The sequence below is a fragment of the Arvicanthis niloticus genome, chromosome 1, assembly GCF_011762505.2.
Source record: "Arvicanthis niloticus isolate mArvNil1 chromosome 1, mArvNil1.pat.X, whole genome shotgun sequence".
NCBI lineage: Eukaryota > Metazoa > Chordata > Mammalia > Rodentia > Muridae > Arvicanthis > Arvicanthis niloticus.
In genome coordinates, this window is record NC_047658.1 from 55,647,064 (window position 1) to 55,672,958 (window position 25,895).

Genomic DNA, 25,895 nt, shown 5'->3' on the forward strand with positions numbered 1-25,895 from the left:
GAGAAAACATTGTGTACAGGCTGATGATGAAACTCATAATCAAAACTGGCAAGCTAAAGGGATGTTACTTTGTTCCCATCCAGTGGAACTCACAATAAGGATCCCAAGAAAGAACTGAGGGATGAAAGCTGTACCTTCAAGAAAAGACGACAAAAGAGAAGTGAGGAGGAAGGGGAAAGGATGGGAAGACAGTAGATACCTCCAAGGCACTGTCATGTAGAAATGCCCATCAACTCAACAAACTTCAGGTCATCACAGAAGCACTTCTGGCTCCATTTTATTCTGCCCCCCCCCCCGTCATTTATTTCCGTTTATATAATAGACCTCACTTGAGACAAGATATTAAGTTATCAATCAATCAAAAACTACACAGTGAATACCAAGTTTCCTAATGATGATCCAGAGTCAGTGATAAATGACTATGCCATTCATTTTCTACTTAGAATGAAAAGGAAGCACATAAAGGCATATTAAATCTATTTAAGCACAAATTCCTGTTAAAAATTTGAAGTTTAAAAGGACACAAACCAGCTCTGAAGATCTGAGAGCTACAGGCAGACTGCAGCTCCCTCAGAAAGATCCGGCATCTCTTACCCAGCACAGTGTTCTGGAACCAGACTCCTACACTAGTCTAGTGCTCCTAGACTTTGGAACTCTACCCTTCAGCTCAACAGAAAGCCCAAATTACTCAAATGTTTATCTGGCTGGGCAAACTACATTCTTTAACGCCTGGCCACAGCTGACTTGGGGGTTCTGTCTGACAGTAGAAAACGCTTTTCACCCTCCCCTGCCTTTGAACATGCATTGGAATGAGGCCATGGAGGCCAGCTTTCCTGTTGTCTGCCTTCCTCCTTGATCAGCCAGGCTGCCTTTTTTTTTTTTTTAGGATCCTGTTGGGAAGCAGGTGGCATATACAGGATGCCTGGCTGGTGCTGGCTTAGCTCCTAACAGTACACACAAGAACCCCCATCTGATGCTTACATTCTCCAAAAGTATCTATTTCACATTTCAAACATACACTACTGTGGTTGGAAATACAAAGGCTCATGCCACCCAGGGGAGGACGAGTATGGTCACCTCACTGGTGCTAAGGATGACAATGGCTGAATTATCTGTGCATACTATGCACAAGGGAGCTTGTCCAATCTCAGAAAGCTGTGATTTGAGGGCTAGATGGGGGGGGGGGGGGGGGGGGGGGGGGGAAGGCAATCACGAAGTACGAGGAAAGGAAAAAGAAAATTGCATGGAGAAAAGTTATTTGAAGACTAAAATACACAGACATACTGTTAAGCTCCTATTAAAGAGTATACATGATATATGTACTAATCTAGGGAGATAAAGAAAAGTGACTTCATTGGAACAGTCCCCAAACTCAGAAATCTGATCTGTAAAGAAAGACACAGTCTTTCTCTTCCTTTTATTTTTACAATCTTTTGTTTATCGTGTGTGTGAATGTGTGTGTGCCTGAAGTTAAAGGGCACCTTGTGGGACTTGGTTTTCAACTTCCACCATGTGGGTTCGGGACACTAAATTCAGGTCATCAGGCCCAAGATGAAGACATTTTCCTACCACATCTTTATGCCAATGGGAATGGTATTTGTTGACTTTTGTAATGCAATTCAGATGACAGAAAGCCAAAAGAAGCCTGGCCAGATGGCTTCCTGCCAAGCCTGATGACCAGAGTTCAAACCCTGGAATCCACATCCAGCAAGTTATCCTCTGACATCCACACATGCTCTTCTCTCTCTCTCTCTCTCTCTCTCTCTCTCTATCTCTATCTCTCTCTCTCTCTTTCTCTCTATATCACTCAAACACACACACACATACACACACACACACACACACACACACGTAATTTTTATTTAAAGGAAACCCAAGAAAAGTCACTGGATAATACTAGAAAGGATGTGAATGTTTAAACTAGATATGATGGCAATAAAAGCTGAATTGAAGCCAAGCAAGAGGTAAGAGTGCAGGTGACCCCCTTGAACGCACATACAATAAGAATTAAGTTTAAAACCACTAGTTAAAAATCACCTGCACAGAAAGCACAGACCCAAAAATAACTGTCAAAAGCTGGGGCGCCTGGCAGGAGCTGATCCTAAAACTCTTTAAGCTGATAGCTATCTGAAGCTGCTGCAGGAGGAGTTAGGGAACTAAGTACACCCATGCTCTCCACTGCACTCTGTTCTGTTGCTGGCATCATATGTACGCATTCTCCTAATGTAACCTGGCCATCAAAAAGTCACTCAGCTCTCCTGGTACTTATAACAGGTGCACTGACTGGTCAGTGTGGGTACCTAGCAATATTCTATAGTTACTAAGACATAACCTATGTGAATGTCCCCAGTTAAAAATTCTGACGATGAGGCAGTGGTGGCGCACGCCTTTAATCCCAGCACTTGGGAGGCAGAGGCAGGCGGATTTCTGAGTTCGAGGCCAGCCTGGTCTACAGAGTGAGTTCCAGGATAGGCAGGGCTATACAAAAAAAAACCCTGTCTCGAAAAAACAAACAAACAAACAAAACATTCTGAGGATGGTGTCACTACTTGGTTCACTGGTCACCGCTTTAGGGGAAAATTAAAGAGGCTTGGTTCAGACAGATTCCCAAAATGACTATTTCTCTCTCTTACCCTACACCTTGACCTTCACAAATCAGTTGTCTCTTAAGCTGTGACAGAAGATGCAAACTACTCACTGCAATGCTGTCCCCCCAGTTCACCAGACACTGATGCACAACGATTACATTTCAGTTTCTCATCAAAAAATCAAGACAGAGTATTAACAAGATCAGTGGCAAGGGGATATGGAGGAAGCTTACAAAAACACGTTTATTTATCTTTTTTTTTCTTTGCAGACAGGGCCATACTATGTACCCCTTGCTGGCCTGGATCTCCCTACAACCAGGCTGGTTGTGAGCTCACAGTTCCTCCTACCTCTGCCTCCGCAGTGCTGGGATTAAAGTTGTGTGCTACCGTGTCTGGTCTTCAAGAAGTTATTTAATATCAGTATTTCAAAAATATTTATTCAAAGCTGGAGAGATGGCTCAGGGGTTAAGAGCACTGACTGCTCTTCCAGAGGTCCTGAGTTCAATTCCCAGCAACCACATGGTGGCTCACAACCATCTGTAATGAGATCTGATGCCCTCTTTTGGTGTGCCTGAAGACAACTACAGTGTACTCATATACATAAAAACAAATAAATAAATCTGAAGAAGAGGAGGAGGAGGAAGAGGAGGAGGAAGAGAAGAAAGAAAGAAAGAAAGAAAGAAAGAAAGAAAGAAAGAAAGAAAGAAAGAAAGAAAGATGGATGGATGCCAGGTGCCAAATATGGCTTTCAGGGTCCCATGTGGCCCAGGGTAGCCTGTACCTAAGGCTGGCCTTGAATTCCTTGAATAGCCAGTCTCCTAAGCACTGGAATCGCATGTGTATGCTACTGTGCCCAGCACATGCAGTACTGCAAACTAAACCCAGGGCTTTGTTTTGTGCACAGCAGGCAAGTACCCCATCATCTGAGCTATATCCTTAGCTCCAAATGGAAAGATAAAAGTGCTAAAATTAGTATGTGTAAGACACATGTGTTTGAAATGACTACAGTGAAGATAAAAAGGATTCAGCACATACAGCTTTGATTCCCCCAACACACACAGCCCATACAATAAACAATCATTAACCTCTGGATGAAAGTGCATGTTCAATTATAAAGAGAAAACAGGGACACTTAAGGAACACTTGTAAAAAGCTACAAAATCATCCTTAAACGTCAAGACATAACTAAGATTCCCTCTGTCTTTAGCCCTCAATGAATGAACCGCCCCCTGACATTGTCTGCAGTTCGGCTTGACTATTTGCAGAGATGCACACTGAGCTGGGAGGCAGGAGAGAAGAGCAGGGTGGGAACCACACAGGAGATGGACGACCGCTTCTCTACCTTTTGCCCATGGTAAACCTAGTGCATTTTAAAACAAATGCAAACATAAACTGGTAGCTAGACGGTCGTGCAAAGTGTCAACAACTGACAATTCCATCAATCAAATTTTGTGTTGGGGGTGTGACTCAATTCTGGTGCACCTGCTAACATGAGCAAGGCCACAGGGTCTATCTCCAGCACCGTAAAATGAAAACTAACTCTGGACTTAACATCAGAACTTTGTGAGAGGAATTAAGTCCTAGGTCAGTATGAGTATATCCTAGATGTCTAGATTTTATACTTGCCAAATTGCCTCTTTCTTCCCCAAATAAAACAAAGAAGTTAATAAGTTTGTAAACTTTAAACAGCAATCAATTATTGCAATAAAAAGCAGAAAGGTGGTAATTTCTGCATCTGGCTTTCTAGGAACAGGCACTGTCTTTGCTTCCTGCTTTCCTACTTTGCTGTGGATTCAAAATGTTTTCTTGGACCATTGACATTAGGAGTTTACTAGATCGTTCCCATCCTCATCATCCTACTAAGGATCATGTGACTATCATAATGGTATTCTTAATAATAGAAGCGCCAAAATTTTAAAACTCATTGGCAAGTACAGAACTTTACAGGGTACAATCTGTTTCACCACAAGTCACCATGCCTCTGAATCTCTGACTAATTTAAGATCAAACTTGAGTGGGATCAGAGGGGGCTCCGTCCTGCCCAGCTGCCTACAGGCTCTGTCTGGACAGGTCTCCAGAGCCCCCCTTGCTTTGAAGGAGCAAATGAAGCCATCACTGTCTAAACTTTGAGACCAATGTACCAACTGCTAACAAGCTATAAATCATACCTCCAACTGGGTCACAGAACTTGTCTGTCTTGTTCCTATGGTCTCCAAACAACCCCACTGGGAGCCAAGTCCTCAGGTCAGTCATTCCAGAACTGCCCAGTGCCAGTCTTCCAAGCAACTGCTGCTGAAGACAAACATTCTACACTATGAGTCTACATGACTCCAGGAAGGAAGGGACCTGCAATGCTAATTTAAGCTCCATAAAGAAATCAAACTGATGTTTTAAATATGCCCCTTCCCAAAGAGTTGGCAAGTTAATAGAAAAAGCTGGTTCCTATTTAAATGGTATTGTTCCAGCAGTGGCTTTGCTACAGTTTCAATGCCTGAGCTGCATTAGAGCATTTCAAAATAAACAAACACGTTAACTGAGTTAATCATTAATCAGCCAAGAACAGGAATATCAGTGAGGCAGAACACTCAACTGCTCTCAGTGGGGGAAAGGGCCTGGCACGGAAGACACTGCTTGGAAGTAACTGCCAACAGAGTCACTGAGGCAGGTCACGGGAGTGTTTAAGTCAGGAGAGATACTGACAGCTGACACACACTCACTCCTCAGCCCCTGCCTCAGCTAACCCACTACCAGCTGGCTTTCTCCTGCTAACTCCCCAAGTGCACAGCACTCCTCCTGCTGTTCCCAAAGAACTGTTCTCCGGATCAAAGGTCCCTGGAGCACTTTGATGGCTGCAACTCCCTTAGAAACACCAAGTTTCTATCTTTCACATTGCTATGGACTAACTATACACTGAGCTGACTCATTTCTCTTCTTTTCAGTTAAAAACAAAACAAACTTACCAAGCTTTGCCAACATGGGGGGGGGGGGGGAGGAACAACGCTTAAAAAAAAAAAAAATTTTACAGAAGAACCTGAAGCACAGGATCAGTGATTTCCAAAGCCAGAAAGTACTGTCTTCAGAATACTACTTGTTACACAACCAACATCTCTGAGTTCCTAAGGGGTAGTGGAAGTCTGTATGAAGGTATTCAAAGTCATCTTTTCAGATGCAAATTAAATATTATGTGTGTGAAATATAAACCCCTACCTGGTGTTTGGCCCTATACACTACAGGGACATACCAGGTACTCAATTTGTTCAAAGACTGAAGTTTCTAAATATTTTATTGTTGTGCTCAAACCTTACAATTCAGGACAAGAAATCCTAGGGTATGGCCTTTGAACTTGAAATGAGAGCAGGAGATTAAGCCTGTGCATGACTTTAAATAGGCTTACACAATTGATACATACTGGAACACTGACTCCAGGGTCAGCCCACCTGGGGTCACACTCTGGCTTGCTGTTTAATTCAGTGTGATCCAAATCAAGTCATTCATTTTTCTGTAGTCTTCAGTTTCTATGCCTGTGAAATGGGTCAGCCCAAAATTCCTGCTTCATGGATGTGAAGTTATATGAAAATAGTTATTTTCAGCACAAAACAGTACTTTGACAAATGCTGCCTCAGCAGAATGGGCACAAAACTCTTCTTACAAGAAAGAGAGGCACTGAGGCCCAAAGACAGGAGCTGAGAGCTGTGTGTTTTAGTAGTCCCCCAGAAGCCACTGCTCCCTTAAGAGTTCTGACCAATTCTGTCACTGATCCACCCATCATCTTTACATGACTAATTTGGGGGGAGGCGGGGGAGAACAGCCACTAACCTCCAGCCTTCCTTCTGACTATCTGGCATTCCATGTGCTTGCAAGCCCCTTCAGTCCATCACACATGAAGCCCACTCTCCAGCTGTCACCTACACTGTCTACTGTATGGTGAGGAAGGTAGGGTGCCACACCTGCTCACCACCAGACCATATAATGAGATCCTGCCAGCAATCAGACAGACAGCATGGCTGTGTTTCAATGCTTTTACATTCTTCCTTTGAAAGAGAACAGCCTACACAAAGTACTGAGAACAGCCTGGTGCGGTGAGTGGAGACGGATGCTGGACGGCGGGATGTTATAACAACTGCTCCAAGAGGAATACTAACACTGGCCAGTTGATTCCCATATTTCCTTATTTGGCTTGTATTTTGAGATTCTCCAAATAAAATGGCTTTCCATAAACAACATGGTATGGGAAAAGAGAGCCCCAAGATCTCATAGACCAGAGGGAATGAATCGACAGTCAAGCAGTCAGTGTCCGCTGACGGTATTTGTAATAACCACCATTATCACAAGTATTATAAAACAGAAGGAGAAGGCTATACATATAAAGAATGGTAGTTAAGTTCCCTGATAGTAGCTAGACTTGCACTCAAAACACACCCACACTCACACACCCTGTCCCCTCTAAGCAATTTGGACATCCCTCCTTTTTAGAATGCACATATGGGGGGATGAGGCATTGATTTTTTTTTTTTTTTTTTTTTTTGAAAGCTTCATCTTTGATCAAGACTGGTTTAAGGAACTATTTTGCAGGCTATAAAGAAAACTTCAATCTTCCCAGATCCTTGTACTTCCCAGAACTGAGTTACACTTCCACACTCAGCCCTGGAGGACTTCACTGGAAGCTAAAACTGTACCAGCAACCTGACTGCTGCTTTTGTGGCCAGAATTAAGGAGATCAAGGCCTATAATCTTTAATCTGAAAAGGCAAAATGCCCGAAACACAAACCCCGTCCAGACTCTGTCTAGCCCATCCACTAATGCCATTAGAGCAGGCAGGGCCAGCCCTGCTGAAGGAACGTTCGTCCTGGGCACGACATCTACTATGTCTAAGAACAATTAGCTATGGCTGTCTTTCCTCAAGGAGGCCACATTCCCAGAAGGCGGACACAAAAGCTACTTAGAAGACTAGGGAGGGTACAAGACCCAGCAGGGGCAAAATCAGAGTGATAAGAGAGTGGAGACAGGGAAGTCTGCTATGTTGACAAGGCACATGTAAGGGTGGCATAGGACCAAGTGCCAGAGGATTCTAGAGAGGAAGCCACCACACCTTTGGGATGGGGCGAGTCCCTTTCAGAAATATACAGGGAGCAGAAGTCTCTCATTCTACAAAAAAAAGCTAAGACAGAAGAAAAAACTCCAACTCCTAAATGATTAAGATTTCAATTGTTTGGGGTGTTAATTAACTTTGCAGTTCTTTGTTAAATGTAAAGTTAAGAGGATAACTCAAAAACTAGAATGGACTTAAGTTTGCAAAAGTCCCCCAAGAAACACCTGTCCCACTTTTAGTTCAGAGGGGACAGAGGAGACAGACAGGCAGCCAGCAAATTAAAATGGTTATCCTTTGCCATCCTTAATCCTGTGAAAGTAATTACAGGTCTCTGGCATTTCACACATCAAAAAGATCAAGAGCACACCAGGTCAGTAGGAGGGCTTTCAAAATTGATCCAGTGGAAGCCAGGATGTATACAGTCATGGAGACTGCTGTCAAAACAGCAGTGCAAAATATTAAGTGAGGACACAAAACTTCCATGGGCTTAGGGAGGGCCAAATGGTATAAGGGAAATTAGGTATGGCTTGTTCTGTGAGACAAGCCAGGCAGACATAACACACAATCTAACCCCAAGACGTTCTTTCTCTCCCAAAGAAAAAGAGGCCAGCCACGAGTGCTCTGTCCTTCAGCACCTGCCTCTAGCAGCCTGTGGCAACACCAACCAGAGACCCTGGAAGGAAAAGGATGGTAACAGAAGCAGACTGATCTCAGGCAAAAGTGGGAACTCCTTTAACTTTTCAAATTTACATTGATCCATTCTTGTTCTGTGTGTTTGAGGGGAAGGGACAGGCATCTTGGCATTTTGTAGAAATCAGTTCTCTCTGTCCACTATGTGGGTTCCAACGCTCAGATCTAAGGTCTCAGTCTTGGTGGCACGCACTCTCACCCATTCACTGAGCTGTCTGGCTGGTCCAAAAGTGACAACTCTTTCACATGCTATCTTAGTTAAGAATTTCTATTGCTACAATGAAACACCACAGCAATTTGGGGAGGAAAGGGTTTATTTGGTTTACACTTCCATACTGCTGTTCAAAGGAAGTCAGGACAGAATTTCAAACAGGGCAGGATCCTGGAAGCAGGAGCTGGTGCAGAGGCCATGGAGAGGTATGGAGAGGTGCTACTACTTACTGGCTTGCTCCTCCCCATGGCTTACTCAGGTTGCTTTCTTATAGAACCCAGAACTACCAGGCCAGGTTTGGCAGTACCCACAATGGAATGGACCCTCCTTCATCAATCACTAAGAAAACGCCCTCTACAGCTAGATCTTACAAACACATTTTTTCAGTTGAGGTTCCTTCTTTCAGATAACTCTAGCTTGTGACAAGTTCATGTAAGACTAGCCAGCACAGATATTTTCATTTTCTATGGATTCCTTTCTCAACTCTCTTACCTCTAGTACTCTCACTCCTGCACCCCACACTTGTGTGTCAGACACCTCAAACTCAGAAGCTTAACAGCACACTCCTTAGGTGTCTACCACCCTATCCCTAGCTACCCAGCTCAACAGAAACAAGACCAACTTTCCTATAACTTGAGCCATTCTTGCAGCTATTTGTACATTTATTCATCTATTTACCTGAGATAGGCACTTCCCATGCAGCCTAGGCTGGCCTTGGACTTGTGATTTCCAGGCCTCTGCCTCCATGTGCTGGAACTACTGGAATGCCAGCAAGAGCTAGGATTTCAGAAATATATCCCATCTGGCCCCTGCTGTCATTTTTGACATTCCCAGTCTCTACTCTGCATCAGTAAATACTGTTAGTTTTATCTTTAAAATACACCCAAACTTTGAGCACACACTTCATCACATCATCTAAAACACTCCAAATTCTTATTGGTCTCTCTTTTCTAGTGGTGTAGCAGCCTCCCCCTTGCCACGCCCCCCCCCAACTTTATCAAGAACACTGAGGAACTAACATCTAAATCGGATCACATCACATCTCTACCTAACCCCAGTGGTCCCCGAATTACTCAGTCTTCATCTACTGTCCTCCACTGGACCCTTGAATTTCCTGCCCCAAACATCTTGACTTCCTTGATACTCTGCATCTGCCAGGCACACTCCAACACAGGGATACAACTCTTTCTCCATTGCTTCATTCTGAGATGAAGCAAATCCTAGCCTCCCTTTATAATTAACTGTAACCACTGACCCACTCCCGAGTCTTCCCAGCAGCGCCCAGCTGTTCTTCTGCAACACCTTCTGTGCTGTACTACACGATCATCATCACTATCATGAGCAGTGTTTGTCAGCAGCACTTGTGAACAGAAACATCACCAGGCCAGCACTTGTTTTGTTTAGTCATAATGTCAGGCTCACAGAAGGTATCTGACATATCTGTCAGTAAGCAGACCCAATAGGTTGTAAGGTGAGCCACAGGAAGATAGGTGTTTGAGAACTCAAAATCCTTGCAGCAATTCAGTCCAGGTGACTTCAAAGAGCAAGGGCGACCACAGATATGACCTGTACAATGGTCCAGTCAGAGAGAATCATGTAGGGAAAGGGGTCACAAGACAGGCTGTTGAATAATTCCTAGATATCGTACAATATTGTACAGGCTGACACAGAAGGTGGGGTGACAAAGCATAGGATCAAAATGTACGGACTATACCCTAGACAAAGGCCAAAAAGAGCTTAAAAACAAGGAGAACTATGTATTTATTGTACATCAGCTGAGCATGGCAGCTCACACTCAGAAGCTGAGGAATGCTATGAGTTCCCAGTCAGCCTGGGCTACAGAGAAACTGTCTCAAAACAACAAAGCAGTATATATTTAATTCAAAACAAACTTCAAAAGTCTGTTACACCACAGTGACATGCTTCTCCACTCCAGGTGAAGAACTGCGGCAAATATCAGGGAAAGGGTAATAGCCAAACACCAGTTACCATGCAGGCTTCTCCACTGCCTACTTCACAAGCTTACAAGGCCCAGTGACCCTAAGATTTAGATCACACACCCTCACATCAGCTCTGCTCAACAGACAGCATGCCAGGATGTTACATTGCTAGTGAGAAGCACTAGCAAGCCAAGAGAACCATGTAGATTCAGGTCTGACCCAGGACTGATAGAGAGACCTGCAGAGAACAGCAATGAAAGGTGGAACAGACAGGGACAAGGGCTGTAATGGGGAAGAGGTGGTAGGTCAGGAAAATGACCCACTGCTCAGGTATGTGATGAAAGGGAAGGTGCCAAAGGGCTCCCCAGGCTCAGAACCAGGGTAGACCATGTTTACTGAACACTGAGCCTACGTGCACCATGAAAAGACCAGTGAGTGCCACCTGAGAATGTGAACCTTCAGACTGCAGGAACTCAGGATCTACTCTACACACCAATGACAGCCTGAACTATTACCCCTCTGTACACTTATTTTTAGCTCAGTAAGTTCCTAATCTAGTAGAAAAACTAATTTCTTCCATTAACTCCAAAATGACATGTTCATTTCTTAACTTACTTCATCTAGCCTAATTATAATATAAAATATGCACAGAAACAAATTAGCATGTGAACAGTCTTTTCCTAACAGGTATATAAAAATTAAAACAATAGAGGCTGGGAGAGATCCCACAGTACACAGAGGGCTGGCTGCAAGCTCTACTACCCAAGTTCAATCCCCCAAACCCACATGAAGGTGGAAGCAAACCTCCCCTGGCATCCACCCATATACCATGTACTAATATGTACCAACATACACATCATCATCACCACCACCAACATCAATTATCATAAACTGGTTTTGTTCTGGCATCATGGACCTTTACAGTCAGTATTGTTATCACTGCAGAAAGTTTGGTTGCATCTAGGACATTCACAGAAGTCAATTGGGGCAAAGCTGGAACTCCCTTCTGAGTTCTAACCCTAACACTACAGTAGCAGCCAGCAATCACACTTCCATCTGCAAACACATTCTCTGGTGAATATATTCTGAGAAGGTCTGCTTTCCACTCTTCCCCACAAAGCAACTGCCCACACTTCACTATAAGCATTTAAAATGTCAGATGAAGCAGCACGCAGGGGTTCTTTGTGTTCCTTTTTCTTTGAAGTTCCTGTGCTGAGCTGCAGAGGCTCTCTCAGTTACTCAGTGTGTAACTGATACTCAGCTAACTGTCGCCTGAGCCCCGAACCTGAGCAATCCAGACTTCCTGGAAACAGGCTTCCAGTTTCACCTCGGTGCCACAGCCCTTTAGCTCTACAGTGAATCAATATCATGGAACTTATCAATGAGCTCTGTTACACAGCCCTGAAAACGCTCCCTGAATAGGATGTGCAAGGCCTTATGGGAACATTCATATTTTAAAAGGAAACATGATTCAGGTCCTTTGGCCAACTTCAGGATATAGGCAAGCGATTGCTTATGTTTGTCCTCTTAGCAAAGAACAGTGAGAAAGCTCTGAATGGCAAGAGAAGCCAAGGCTTCACCCCTGTCCTGATTTTCCCCCAGAAAATCTGCATCTGAGAGGGCTCCCTTGTGGCTACAGCAATACAAAGGACAGCCTGCAAAGTGACTACAGGTATTGGATTACAGGTAAGGCTTCTGCTCCTGGAAAGAACTTCTTCCAGTAAGTATATAAACACCATAGTAGGAACACAGCACTGCTGCACACTGCTCTCCAAAACAAATCCTGAGAACTTCTCTCTTCTCAGCTTTAAATGTACCCCCAGAGTGAGGCTCCACTTGAACATCGCCCTACAGACAGAGTGGGGGAAGGAAGGGTTAGCTACCTATGGGACTGGTCTCCAGTATCATCTGAGCATCTGGTACAGCAACTCCAACAGTTCTATCAACAATCTCCAGCAATAGCATCTCATGCTTGTGCCTCACTATGTGGAGGTGCTGTGTCAGGACCTGGCATAGGTATTATCATTTACACCACATTATCAATTACACTATTCAATGGAGGCTGGAGAAGGCCACAGCATCCTAATGGTACCAAGAAACTTGTGACACAGCAATATCCTAAATCCAAGTCTGTTGGGACTAAAATCTGTTCCCTTAATCACTAAATACTCGATCTGAAAGCTCTGGGCTATCCTTCTAACAGCCTTGCCTATGTGATTCTGACATAAGCTGGAAACCAGTTCCAGCTGTAAATCTCCTAAGTGAAGTAAATCTCCTAAACCATTGGACCATCTCATGCTGGGAATCCTTAGCTCAGGCCACACAAGCCTACTGCACTGTGCAGCATCTGCCTCATCCCTTTCCCGCTTTCTCTGCTCTGTACACAACAGGCACTTCCACCACCCTCAGAGTCATCTGATGTCTGCAGGGAAGCATAGGAAGATGAGAAGTGTCCAAAGGGAAGAAGAGCTGCTCTCTTCCTTGGCTGCTCTCTACCATCACTCCCAGGCTTTTATCAGATGCCCACACATGAGGTCACAAAAGAACAATGACATCTACAACCCCACTGTCCTGGTTAAGGAATTAACCACGGTACATTTTTCAAGGCCAAGATTCTGTGCAACACACCCGGAATGAATGGAAAGCAGAGCCAACTGGAAACAGACAGTAAATGTGGAGCACTGGACATGAGAGACAGAGTAGACAAAGTTGACCTGTGCATCCGCCATAGTCCTTCCCCAAGGCCAATGCAGAAACTTAATTCCCACCTACCACTGTTAGGAGGAAGGAACCTTTAGGAGGTGATAGACCAAGATGGCCCCACCCTCCTGGAGGGAACAATGTCTTCTGTCAGAGTGGGCTCAACATAACAGGACATCATCTTTGCTGAATAGGATAGAGAAACCATAAGGAGTAGAAGATAGAAGTAAGGATAGCATTCAGAAGCAAGCCTTACAAGAGGGTACAGTAAGCAAGCACAAGATAATGCAATGTGAAACAAAACCCCATCAGCCCTGCCCAGCTCTAATCCCTCTGAGGAGGAGCCTTCTGCCCCTCTAAGGTATTCAAGAAATCTTCTCGGAAGCTAAGGCAGAGCCCTCACCACACCACAGAACCTACCAATGCTTTGACCTTAGACTTTCCAGGGTGCAAATGAGGAAGAATAAATTTCTCTTCTTTATAAATCACATATTGCTGCTACAACAGCACAAAGGGACAAAGAGAGATAGTTAGTGATGAGTCTGAAATGAAACTCACTGGCAAATCCAAGTTTTAGTTTTTATCTACTGTCTATCTTCTTATCAAAATCAAGGAGCCTGTTACTTAGAACAGTGTGTCAAAAAAAAAAAAAAGTCATTGTTTTCTATCGCCTATGTACATTTGGATGGGGACTGGACCATACCTATAGCTTCAATATGAGGCTAGCAGAAGCCAGTGTGGATAAGAAAGGAGTGACCAAATGACCTCGACAATTTCTAAAACAGGACTTCAGTGTCTTATCTGGGGTTATGACTGCTGAACAAAGATTTAAAAAGTGTAGTGGAGGGTGAAGAGAGGAAGCAGAAGGTAGCAAAGGATCTTAAGGGTAAGGTAGATTCAAATCAGCCAGCCTTAATGGGCTGTGGCAACGCTTCTTCCAGCTTAAGACTGAATGTTAAATGATGAGTACTTAGGATATGCTCCAAGAATATCCTAAATAAAATGCTGAGAGGAGAGCAGGCTCATTATGAAGTTAAACATTACCAAAGAAAACAGATATCCTGCAACTGGGTAACAGTAGAAGTACAAGGTCCATCAGAACAGAACTAGTCGGCAGGTTCCCCTGGGAGGAGGCAAGAACTCAGACTCTGCTCCCTGCAGGGACCAAGTAGTAAGCCTAGGCTCCAAGCATGGAGAGGAAGAGGGAGCAGCCAGAGGGAGGGCTCTGTGCAGACTAGCAGACAGACTGCTTTCAAGCTGCTTTGTCTGGACACATTTGCTCTAAAGAAGAGCCATGTTCTTCCTAACAGGAGTCTCCCACTGCTGGAACTGTGAGCTAGCACTGACAGCCAACCCTCTGACAGTTGATCCTCTGTGTCCACACGTTGTACACCTGCAGATTCACCATCAAAGTATCAAAAAACAGAAACTGCATCTCTCCTGAACAAGACCTTTGCCTTGTCATTATTCCCTAAATAGTTCAATCCAACAACTATTTACATAGCATCTAATTAATACATTGCATTAGATCTTACAAGTAATCTAGACATGATTTAAAGGACGCATGTGGGTTATATGCAAATTCTGTGCCATTTTCTACTAAGGACTTGAGCTGTGGATTTTTGTATCCATGGGGTCCTGGAAACAACCGCCCATAGATACTAGCAGACAAGTACATTTCCTTTCTATAAATACCACTGTGCTTTCTCCTTGTATCAAACAGTGTTCAAAACAGGTTCTGTTTTCTTACTACTGATCAAAAACAGACAGAAATCCTAGGCTTTCTGAAATCAGAATCCTAACTGATACACAGTATTCCTTCTGAGAACAAAGAGGTATGCTACCAACTTCACCATGCTCAGAAAAGGAGAGCTTTGTTATTCTTGAGGAAATTATACCGAGTGATAATTTTAAATATCAATCACAATCAACAGACAGTGTCTTTCAACCGCCATCACCTATGTCACCATAGCTTTACTGTCACAGGATTCTCCAAATCACAGAGCCTATGAGTGGCAGACATTAAAGTCACCAAACAGCATGTGGATATATGTTCAACTTGCTTCTAAAATCAGTTGTCAGAGAGAGAAACAGACAGACAATGGCTAATAAACAGTTTGCTGACTGAGTAAGATATTGGGTCTTTGAATTGCTTTTGAACCAAGGCACAAAACAAGCTTCTGTCTTATCTTCCCCTCTCTGCATCTGCTTCCTCTGCTATCAAATGCCTTCCTTTCTCCTCCACTGTCCTTGCCACCTACATTAAATGGAAGGCTCAGAGATGACCACTAACCAAATAATGAATGCCCCACTGTCCCACTTCTGGAAATCTAGATGAAAACAATTCAGCTAAAATACTCTGCCTACTTTACACCTCATTCTTGGGGGTTATTTGCTCATTTGGGTTCAATCCCATTAAGTCACAGTCAAACATCTGCAGTCTACACTTCTTGACAAGATCGGCCTTCTTACAAGGCAAGCACAGAGCCTGGATCCACCTAGCCTCACCCTGCCCTGCATACATCAGCCACTTCACCTTCCCAACTCCAGCAACACCACAGGTTCCAACAAGCCCCATGATTTACAGTGTCCTCTTCAATGCTTCTGAGCCTGCAGAGGGGATGCATGCACCTTTATCTCCATCCGGCTTAGTGGCCATTTCTTGTGGTCACATGCCAACTTTCTTCTTCCACAGAAGGTCACAGTTTCTACCTCCTCTCCAACGCTTCCCCCAGCCCCAGAAAATGCTTAAATTCTTAAATCAATGACCTATTTTCCAAATAGCAAATCACCTTTTCTGCCTTTGCACCCTCTTTTGGGTGACTTTATACATGCATGTGGGAGTCTGCATACTGGGGAGAATTCCAGCTCTCTGTTAAAATCACAATAACACAGGAGCTGCACAGACATGTAATAGATAAAAACAGAGGCCACATGAAGAATGAGAATAATCTTTCTTTTGCTCAACACAGACACCACTATGTCATAAGAACACCAATATGACAGCTCAAAAGTGGCTGAGACCACGAGCCATCTGAACGCCCATCATTTCTGGCAAATGGTTGTAGCCACTCTTTTCAACTTAGCAGCATTGACTGACTGCCATTCGTCAACAGAGCACTCACTCATTCTATAAATGAAACACCCTAAGCAAATATTTACTCAGAGTCTATATTTTAAGTCCCAGTGCTAGTTTCTGGGAATAGAGAAGACAGAGGTCCTTCCCACAAGGAACTGTCAATTAAACAGCAGCTATGGCAATGCTAGAATAAGCACAAGTAAAGGGACTGAGTGACAGGTGCAATAGTATGTTAATTACTTCTCTTGGCTGTGACAGATACCAGGTACACAACTTCAAGGTGGATTTACTTTAGCTCACAGTTTCAAAGCCTTTAGTCTATCCAAGTTCAGCTGGCTCTGCTGCTTTTAGAACTGTGCCAAGAAAGGCATAATAGAGGAAAGTTGTCCCTACCCACCCACTACCACTCCATGGCTGCCAGGAAGCAGGGAGAAACGAGGAAGAGGCTAAGGCAAGACACAGCCTTCAGAAGTACAATAATAATCAACAACTCCAATCAGGCCCCACTTTTAGGTTCCCCACTTTCCAAAGTCCATTTGACTAAGAACCATCAGTAGATTAATCTGTGGGTCTTTATGAGCCCATCACTTCCGCCAAAGCTCCGCTTCTGAACACTGTACTGGGGATCCGGTCTTCAACCCATGAGCCACAAGATGGGGGCACTAGAACCTCCTAATATAACTAAGATTCAGTTAGGATCAATACTCTTAACATGAAGGACAATCTCAAAATACCAACCAGGAGCTCAGGAAGTGCTTGGGATTTGGTGGCTGCCTATTGTTGACTTAGACAACTTATTTCTCAAGGAATAATCTACAGGCCAGGACAGATACGACTCGGGAGGCAGCGAGCTCTCTAGTCAGTATCTGTGCAGTATGGTTAACCAAAAAGTCAGGAGGAGAAACCACTCACAGAAGACCTGATGTTCAGGAGAGGGTTTCTGAACCAGCCCTGAGTACCAGCCCAGAGTAACTGTCACTGGGATCAAAAATCCTTCAATAGCAAAGACCTCAATACACTTGGGAAGGGGCAGAGACGAGCTTACTCCAGACTATGTTACTGAAGGATCACATACAGTAAGACAAGACAGACAGCAATCTAGGCTGAAGGAAGGTGGCTGAGGCATCAGCCTCAGAATCAGGTAAGCCAGACTTACACCTTTTGAGAAATCCAATGACTACAAATCTGGGGTGGGAGAACTCTAAACTACCAGTTAGGAGATCTGCTGGTTGGCTGTGAGATTATCCTGGGGATAAATGAAGCCCCCACATGGGCGCCGGGAAATACTCTTAGCACTTCACACCCAGCACTTTTTTTTAAGTCAAATAAAACAGAACACATTCTGTTATGCAAAGTATCCACGGGGGTGTGGCGAGGGGAATGTTTGTGAAACATTTGGTTCAGACATGCAGCCTCACATGAATGTATGTGGTGTGCAAGCATGATTAAGATGCAGGATGAACATCTTACTGTAGTCGATCTAACCAGTTGGGAAAGCACAGAATAAGAAGCTTTGTAGGTGTCTTCATAGTATAATTCTGGGAACCAGGAGTGGTGACACACACCTGTAACACCAGCACTTGTGAAGCAGAGGGAGGAGGTGATGGTCTGTCTCAGCTACAAGGTGAGTTTGAGACCAGCCTCTGATTCATAAGGCTCAGTCTCCAAAAGCAGTTTAAAAAACAAAAAACCTAAAGCAACAACAAAGAACTCATGCTTATTTTAGATATGAGTTCTAGTAAAACATTAAATAAACCACAAGCAAAATTTAGAGATATTACCAGGTAATTCAAATTCTAACTTCCCCAACAAAGCTTGGGGAATGCAATGGACTGCACCTCACCTAAGTGGTGAGAGAGACATACACACTCAAGAGTGAAAAAAAGGAAAGGTCCACTTGAGAGCAATGTTTGGTAGGAATTTTTATAAAACATCAACTCAAGGTAGGACTTTCATGTTTCACTGTAAAAATATCTAGTACTAAAATTTATTTTTAATACCTACACTATGGCAGATTAAGCAAGATTTGTGACACGTGCTTTTTAAAAATAACTGGGTATGATAGACTGTGTGGGCACAATTATGGGGTGACAGGACAGCCTCGGAGAGCCAGTTCTCTCCCTCTACCTCTGGTTTCCCCAGGGTAAACTCTGGTCACCATGTCTGCCCACAAAGCAGCCTCCACTCACTCAGCCATCCAGCTACCCCACATGCTTTTTCCAGGCAAGCTCTTACTATGGCCCTGGCCAACACAGAACTCACCATGTAGCTCATGCTAGCCTGAAACTTTCAGCAATCCTCCAGCCTCTACCTCCGGAGAGCTGAGGCATATCCCACACCAGTAGTCCACTCCCTGCTTCTGACACATACTTCTGAAACCTGTTCTTGGGAACAGGTGGCATGTGACTACTTGTGGATCCTCAGCCACTCCATCAGCACAGAATCCAGCCTCATCTGCCTACATCATTCTCCAAAAACTATATCCCAATTTAAGATAAGATCCCCACCAAGATCTCAGAAGAATTTGAGCAAACAGCACAGGGTAAATACTAAGTACTTCTCTGTTATACAAGCCGTTTCCCAAGAAGCATAAGGGATAATTTAGGAACACATGCGCAACACATATGGAAATAAGTCATTATTACTGGCCATATACTTAGCCCAGCAAATAGATTTTTCACTAAAACTATACAAAGGTCTCTAAAAAGAACAGTGCCTACTGTCCTTATTCTGGGGACTTGCTCCTCTAAAGAAATCCAAGCCCATTACACACAGGACCTCAGGTATGGTGGCCACCTGTGTTATGGGGATTTCATGGGAAGAACACAAACACCAAAACAGGGCAGGTCACTTGACTTTTTCCCACAAACCAAATGTCTAAGTTCAGGGTAAAACTTAACCTTTTTTTTTTTTTTTTCCACCTGGTCTGTCTTCAGAATATAACAATTTGTGCCTGGCATGTAAAAGACCCTGAATAAATACTTTCCAGTTTTATGAACGCTAACTCAAGGTCAACAGATTCCCTGACGCCTGTAAGACACTCGGCGCTACTGGTGGGGTTTAGGGAAGGTTCCGACGTCAGCTAACTTCCTGATCTCCGGGTACTAAATACTCGGCCGGACATGGAGGTAAAGTCCACACCACACCGGACCAGACCCCGCCTTAAGGGCATATTATTCAGGGATCGCCCCAGGGACACCTTCTACTTGGAAAGTCTCTTAGAGGTCATAGTCTCTCCCCTGCTTTCACGGGCTCTGAAAACCCCAAGGTCACTTCTACCAGACCTTCGGGGTCTGCACGTAGCTCCTGACACAACTCAAGCCCAACCAAGTTGGTTTGGCCGGTACGTTAGCACCCCCCACAGCGGCCACGTGCGTTTAACCGGAGCCACAAAGACTCCAGGCCGCGCGGGCCAGTGAAAAGCAGGCAGGACCCTTTAAGTCTGAGCTCTCTATCCCCGAGGGCTGGTGATCCCAAGCGAATGCAACAATCCGGGAGCACAAGCCAGCACCCCACCCGTGGCTCGGGGCTCACCGGGTGCGCAGAGCCTGCCACGCGGCGTCGATGTCGGCGTAGAGATTCTTTTCGGAGGGCTTGCCGGAGCTCACACCATAGCCGGAGTAGTCGTAAGAGAAGATGTTGCAGTTGATGCGCGAGCCCAGGCCGATGTAGAAGCTACACATCTGGCCCAAGTCCACGGCATTGCCGTGCGAGAAGAGCAGCGTGTAGCGGCTGGAGGGCGCGCAGCGCACGAACATGCAGCCCAGCCGGTTGTCGCGGGCCGTGCGCGAGAAGAAGACCTCGACGGCGTCCAGTTCGCGCTGCGAGTACTGCCAGTCGGCGCGCTCGCTCAGGTGCAGGCTGCACGCTCCGGGGCCCGCACCCTCCTCGGCCGGAGCGGGCTGCGCCGCCGGGGCGGGCGCGGGGGTCGCAGCGGGCGCGGGCGCGCGCTGCTCAGGCGCCAGCACCGTGTAGGTGGGTTCGGGCGGCAGGAAGGCCAGCTTGGCGGCGATGCGGCTCGGACAAGGAGGGCAGCAGAAGAGCCAGCACAGCTCGCCGAGCGAGAAGCCGTTCATCCTGGGGCCGGGCTCGGGCATCGGGGCGGCCTGAAGCCCGCCGCGGGCGGGAGGGAAGCGCAGGGAGCGCAGAGGGAGAGCGCCGAGAACTGGAGGCCGGCCGAGGAGGCGGAGAGGCCAGGGGCGGGGCCAGGCGGGCGCGGCTCGGCGAGCGGGGCGGGTCAGCGGCGGCCCCGCAGCCCCGGCGAGGTGCGGGCGGCCGGGGCTCGCGCGCGGCACACAAAGCCCGCGGCGGCGGCGGCCATGGCCCGCTCGAGCGCGCCGCCCCGCCCCCGCACGCTGCCGCCACTTCCGGGTTACCGCGCCGCGCGCCCCCACAGGCGGGCGGGGCTATCCATCCGAACGGGCGCCTTAGTCTGAAGCAGGACTCCCCTGTCTGGGCGGGGCTCCCGCCTCTTGGGCGGGAGTTAGAGCATCTGGGCGGGGCTACTCGTTAGAACTAACTCAAGGGTCCGAAGCGAGGCTCGTGGTTTCTGGGGCGGGGCTTAGCGCGATTGGTGCGGGGTTCTGAAGAGGTAAGGGCGGTTGGGACTATCCTGGGTTGAAAAGGTAGGTGTGCAGATACTTTAGGATTCGGTTCTCCAAAACCAACTTTCTGTTCTGGTGGGTTATTGGGAATTTATGTAAAAGATAATTATTGGGAAAGAGAATTGAATAAATTAAAAATGCCTTGCTTTCCTCTAATCAATGCTATTTTTTTTTTTCTCTCTTTTGGATGATTGAGACAGTTTAGCCTACACTCGCTTAGAACTCAGATGCTTCTTGCTCCACCACCAGTTACTGAGATTCCAGACTTTTTGAACAGCCCCTACCATAAGTGCTCTGGTCCATCTTGTACATGTTCTCGTGCTGCAAGTGGTTGGTATGTATGTACAGCTACGCAGGTCTGTAACAATTACAGCAGAGCCTGTTGGTTTTACAACAAATGGTGTCAACGTGGTCCTTTCTCACACCCAACACCCCCTCTTCACATCACCCCTTGTGGTGCCAATTGGATACTCCATACTCCATATCCGTCCTTTATGATGTTAGTTTCTCATTAGAATTGTTTTGCCGCCAAACTTTTAATCATGAAAGACATTGTTACAAAGATTTTAATCCACTGTTGTCTTGGATATAGGCTTTAAGTGGTTTTCCAAATATAACTCTCAGGGCCTTTGAAACTATGTGAACCCTGGTCTCCAATTGGCAGAGCCTCTCCTAGTACATCTCGCTCTAGTGTAATGCAGAGTGAAAATAGGGGACTTTGAGAACTGAACTAAATTGAAAAGTGTCCACTCCTCTCTCCGTCAGTCTTTCTCTAGCACTGTGCCTCCCACCTGACAGAATGCACTAGCATGCAGCTCATGAAAGGACAGCTAATGAATCCTAAGTCCACATCTCTGTGCTGCCAATAGGAAGGATAACAATCATATTCCAGATGTTCCGGCGGCAGTCCTGTTGGGAAACTTAAAATTGGCTTATTTAGTTTAGTCTCTGTATCCTTTTGCAAAGGATTTGTGTGATATCATTTGGACATTACCAGTAACTAAAGAGAAAGACTAAATTTTTGGATCATTTTAAGAGACTAAACAGAGGGAGGCTTCCTGTAAAAGCAAACTCATTTGTGTTTATGTTTCTCTTAACCTTAAACCCTTATGTTGTATTTCATAGAGAGCAAGGCTTGCTCACCCATACTATATAGAGCTGAGGTTAGACTTTGTGTGGCCCGCTAAGATGAGATGTACTGCCCAGGTCTGACAAACTCAGTATCTCAGCACATTTGTCGTGTAAAAACTCCTCAGCAAATACTTTGTAGTTTTTGGCCGCTAACCTCTCTCTGCACAGCCATCTTCAGGCGTGAACATCCACAGGTGAGACAGTATACCTTGGCATTTTGGCTGGGGGAGTTTAATGTCTGCCTCAGAGAATAGCTGTGCCCTATTAGTTACAAGGACCAGGGTTAACTGTCGCGGCCGTACTGCCTGGCTTTGTGGGCCAAAATGTTGCGGCCTGCTCTGCTCCACGCTTGGCGGCCACTGTGTCCTGGCCCAAGCTGCCGCTCTGGTCCGAGGGTCAGGGTCTAGCGAGAGAGAGAGAGAGAGAGAGAGAGAGAGAGAGAGAGAGAGAGAGAGAGAGGATAAAGGGGAAGAGACTCGAAGAATGGAGACAAGACAGAAAGTCTGATCAAGTCTCGTTTATTGAAGGGAATTCTGAGGTATTTATACGCTTTTACCACGTGCCTTGCAGGTGTTGATATGACATAATCCTTACAGGTATCTATAGCGTGGACAGCACGTGCGCCGTGTGCCTTGCAGGCTTGGATAACACGTGCGCCTTATAAGCATGTATGGTGTAGATAGCACCGTGGACAGCACATGAACTGCATGCCTTGCAGGCGTGACTACCACATGCGCCTTGCAGCTGGGGGCAGTAAACAGCAAAACAAGCTATGTGGGATAAACAATATACTTATCAGAGTGTGCTTCAGCTGTTATATGCTTTTGAAAACCAAGTCTTTCGTCAGGGTATATGGTTCCAGATGGCTGCAAAGTTGATCTAGCCGCTTTCTACTAAAGTCGGCTCCCAACAGTTAACGGCTGTCCAACTTGACCTTTAAGAACTCCTATGTGATTCTTAACCATTCTAGCAGAGTAAGGTCTAACTTTGCATTTAGACCAGCAAATGTATTTGTTGGCTCCTTAGCATAAGTCTAGTCAGTGAATTTACCTGGGACATGTGAAGGGACAAAATGCTGGGACTGTCACTGCTGTTGAAGTAACTCTTTCCCCACCCACCAGCTGGGGCTAATGAGCTAAGCACCACACCAGGTACTGAAGGCACTGACTTGTACTATTTGCTGTTGGCATTTACACGCTCGACATTTTCTTTCATATTAGTCTTCTAGAGGCTGAGTTACTGAAGATTGACTTGATTTGTAAAAGCAAACCCATATTAATATGGAAAGGTGACTCATATATTATGACCAGAAGAGAAGGGTGTAAAAGTAACTTTTATTCACCTGATATAATGTGTTGTCCAGAGGCTGCCTGCCTTTGTCTGCTAGGCCTAGTCCTAGAAGCTTCTAGCCTCCGTACAATCTTATCAAACCTAGAATGCTTTCAGCCTCTGAGACTTGATGTTGAACATGCTCACCTTTTCCTAACGTTTTCTGATCTCTGGCTGGCTGGTTCAACTCAGCTGTCCTGGCTCAAACTGCTGTCTTAGCTGACTGATCCAATCTCACTTCTCTCAGTTTCTCCTGAAATGCTTTGCTTGGGCCTAGACTAACTTTGGCAATATGTTCTAATCTTCCGTTTCATTCTCTGGCTTCTGTCTTTCACCTGTGTCTAGCATGTTCTTGCTTTACAACCTGTCTCTGTACAACTGCCTCCTTCCTTTTTCTCTCTGTCCTGCTCTCTCTTAAGTAGAGCTAGGCATATCTTCTGTCCACTCTTTCTTTGATTCATCATTTTGTCTGCCACTCAATTAGACATCACTTTCAAACATGGGGTACTTTCTTCTACAAACTACCATTACCTTCATTGTTTAAGATTAAAGCTGTGGACTAAGAGCTAAGCCACATCACAACTAGAAAGGTTTTTTTGGGGGCGTGGGGAGGATTGTAGCTAACACAATCTCAGGGTTCACAGTGTGATTAAATATTCTGCAACAGAAGGTGAATATACATGCTTAAAACAATTAGCCCTGGGGTCTAGAAAGATGGCTTAGATGTTAAGAGCACATACTGCTCTAACAGAAGACCTGAGTTCAGTTTTCTCCACATATGCATGCAATTAAAAATGAAGATAAAATAAATCTTAAAAAAAAAAAAAAGAAAGAAAAGAAAAGAAAACCTGGGCTGGAGAGATGGCTCAGTGGTTAAGAGCACTGACTGGTCTTCCAGAGGTCTTGAGTTCAATTCCCAGCAACCACGTGGTGGCTCACAACCATCTGTAATGGGATCCTATGCCCTCTTCTGGTGTGTCTGAAGACAGGGACAGTGTACTTACATAAATCAAATAAATCTTAAAAACAAGGAGGAGTAGCAGGAGGAAGAAGAGGATGAGGAAGAGGAGGATGAGGAGGAAGAAGAGGAAGAGAAAGAAATAAAAGAAAACCTATCTCATCTGTCAGAATTGAATCAGATACATTGTCGTGTTTTTCTTCTTACTGATACAAGATACTGTGTGAAGTCAGGGACTAGGAAATATGTCTATTTTGTTCATCATTGATCTTCCTATGACAAGCATAAAGTGTTTGAAAATGTTAGTTAAGTTGCTAATGAATGAATAATTTGGTGAATCCCTCTATAGACCAAGTATGTATGGACAGTATTAATGTAATGTGACCTTAAGGAAGATGAAAGCAACCCACACCCCTGCTAGCATCACACTTGATGGGCAGTGTCCATGTGCTCTGTGGCTTAGCTGTGCAGTCAGCCACCCCACCTTTCTTCAAGGCAAAGCCCAGATTTTGTCCTCAGTAACAAGCCTTACAATGAAGATGGTCACCCAGCTTCCCATGATACAAGCAAGTCCACATGACATGACTCTACCCAGTAATAGAAAACATCCTGAGAAGCTTCCAGAAATCCTTTCTTTCTTTTCATGACTGGTGAGAGACTAGGGAACAGATTTTCCTGCTAGACAGACAGAGTAAATGGCCAAAACTAGGTAATAAAGATGGTGAGCTTTTAAGGCAGCTAGCTTCTTCCTCCTCATCCTCACCTGGGACAAATGCCTGGTAGCTTAAAGGTGGTCTAGACCTTTTTCTTGCCAGCAGGCCTTCTGCTGATGGACTGGCCCAAAAAGTTCCAGGCTTGATCAGGATTTGTTTCACAAGAGCTGTGGACTAATCAACCATCCTATCTTTCTTCAAACTGACCAACTGTGTAAATCCAAGAAGAAGAACTCTTCAGAGACTTTTAAAAAACACACCTCTCTAGAAGAAACTAGATTTTTCAGCTTTCCAAGTCCCCCCCCCCCCCCAATGCAGAGATTCTTTCTCTGTGTCTGCTGCATGGATTTGCTTCCTCAACCCCACCAAACACCTTCTTCAGCTATTGATTCTGTCACCTCCTGTTTGCTGTGTTCTAGATTTCCCCACTGCTACCTGTCTCAGTAGGGATGTTTTCCTAGCTTTTAATTGTTTTAACTGTCAGAGAAAATGAGCCCAATTAAGATCCCTAGACTGTATCACTGGAGTTTAAGCCCAGGACCTTTTCATATACTAGTCTCAGTGGCAGAATCACTAAGCCACATGCTCTGCCCAGAGCCAGACCGAGCATCCCGTTGTTGTTTCACCTGAGTGGCTGGTTTTGTTTCTAGAACACAGCAACCAAGAGATTGAATTTCACACTGAAAGATGGTGGTGTTAGAGGAAACCCACCAGAAATGACCACTCAAATACAGTTTTTGTAGCCAATTGAATGTCTTCATTCCAGTGGCTGGGACTAGAATAGAGTTGAGTAATTTGCAATGGGATTCTCCATCGAGGAAATCAAGTTAAACCTGAAATGGCCTTAGCAAGACTATAAGATG

General features: G+C 45.1%; 1 protein-coding gene across 1 annotated transcript in view; it reads right to left on the reverse strand.

The window, feature by feature from the left end:
* Positions 1-20,639, reverse strand: part of Abhd17c (abhydrolase domain containing 17C, depalmitoylase) — a 38,979-nt gene extending 18,340 nt beyond the window's left edge. The window contains exon 1 of the mRNA XM_034489031.2: positions 19,832-20,639. Coding sequence (XP_034344922.1) covers positions 19,832-20,394 — 563 coding nt within the window. The 5' untranslated portion in view covers positions 20,395-20,639. The remainder of the gene's footprint in view (positions 1-19,831) is intronic.
* Positions 20,640-25,895: the final 5,256 nt, after the last annotated feature.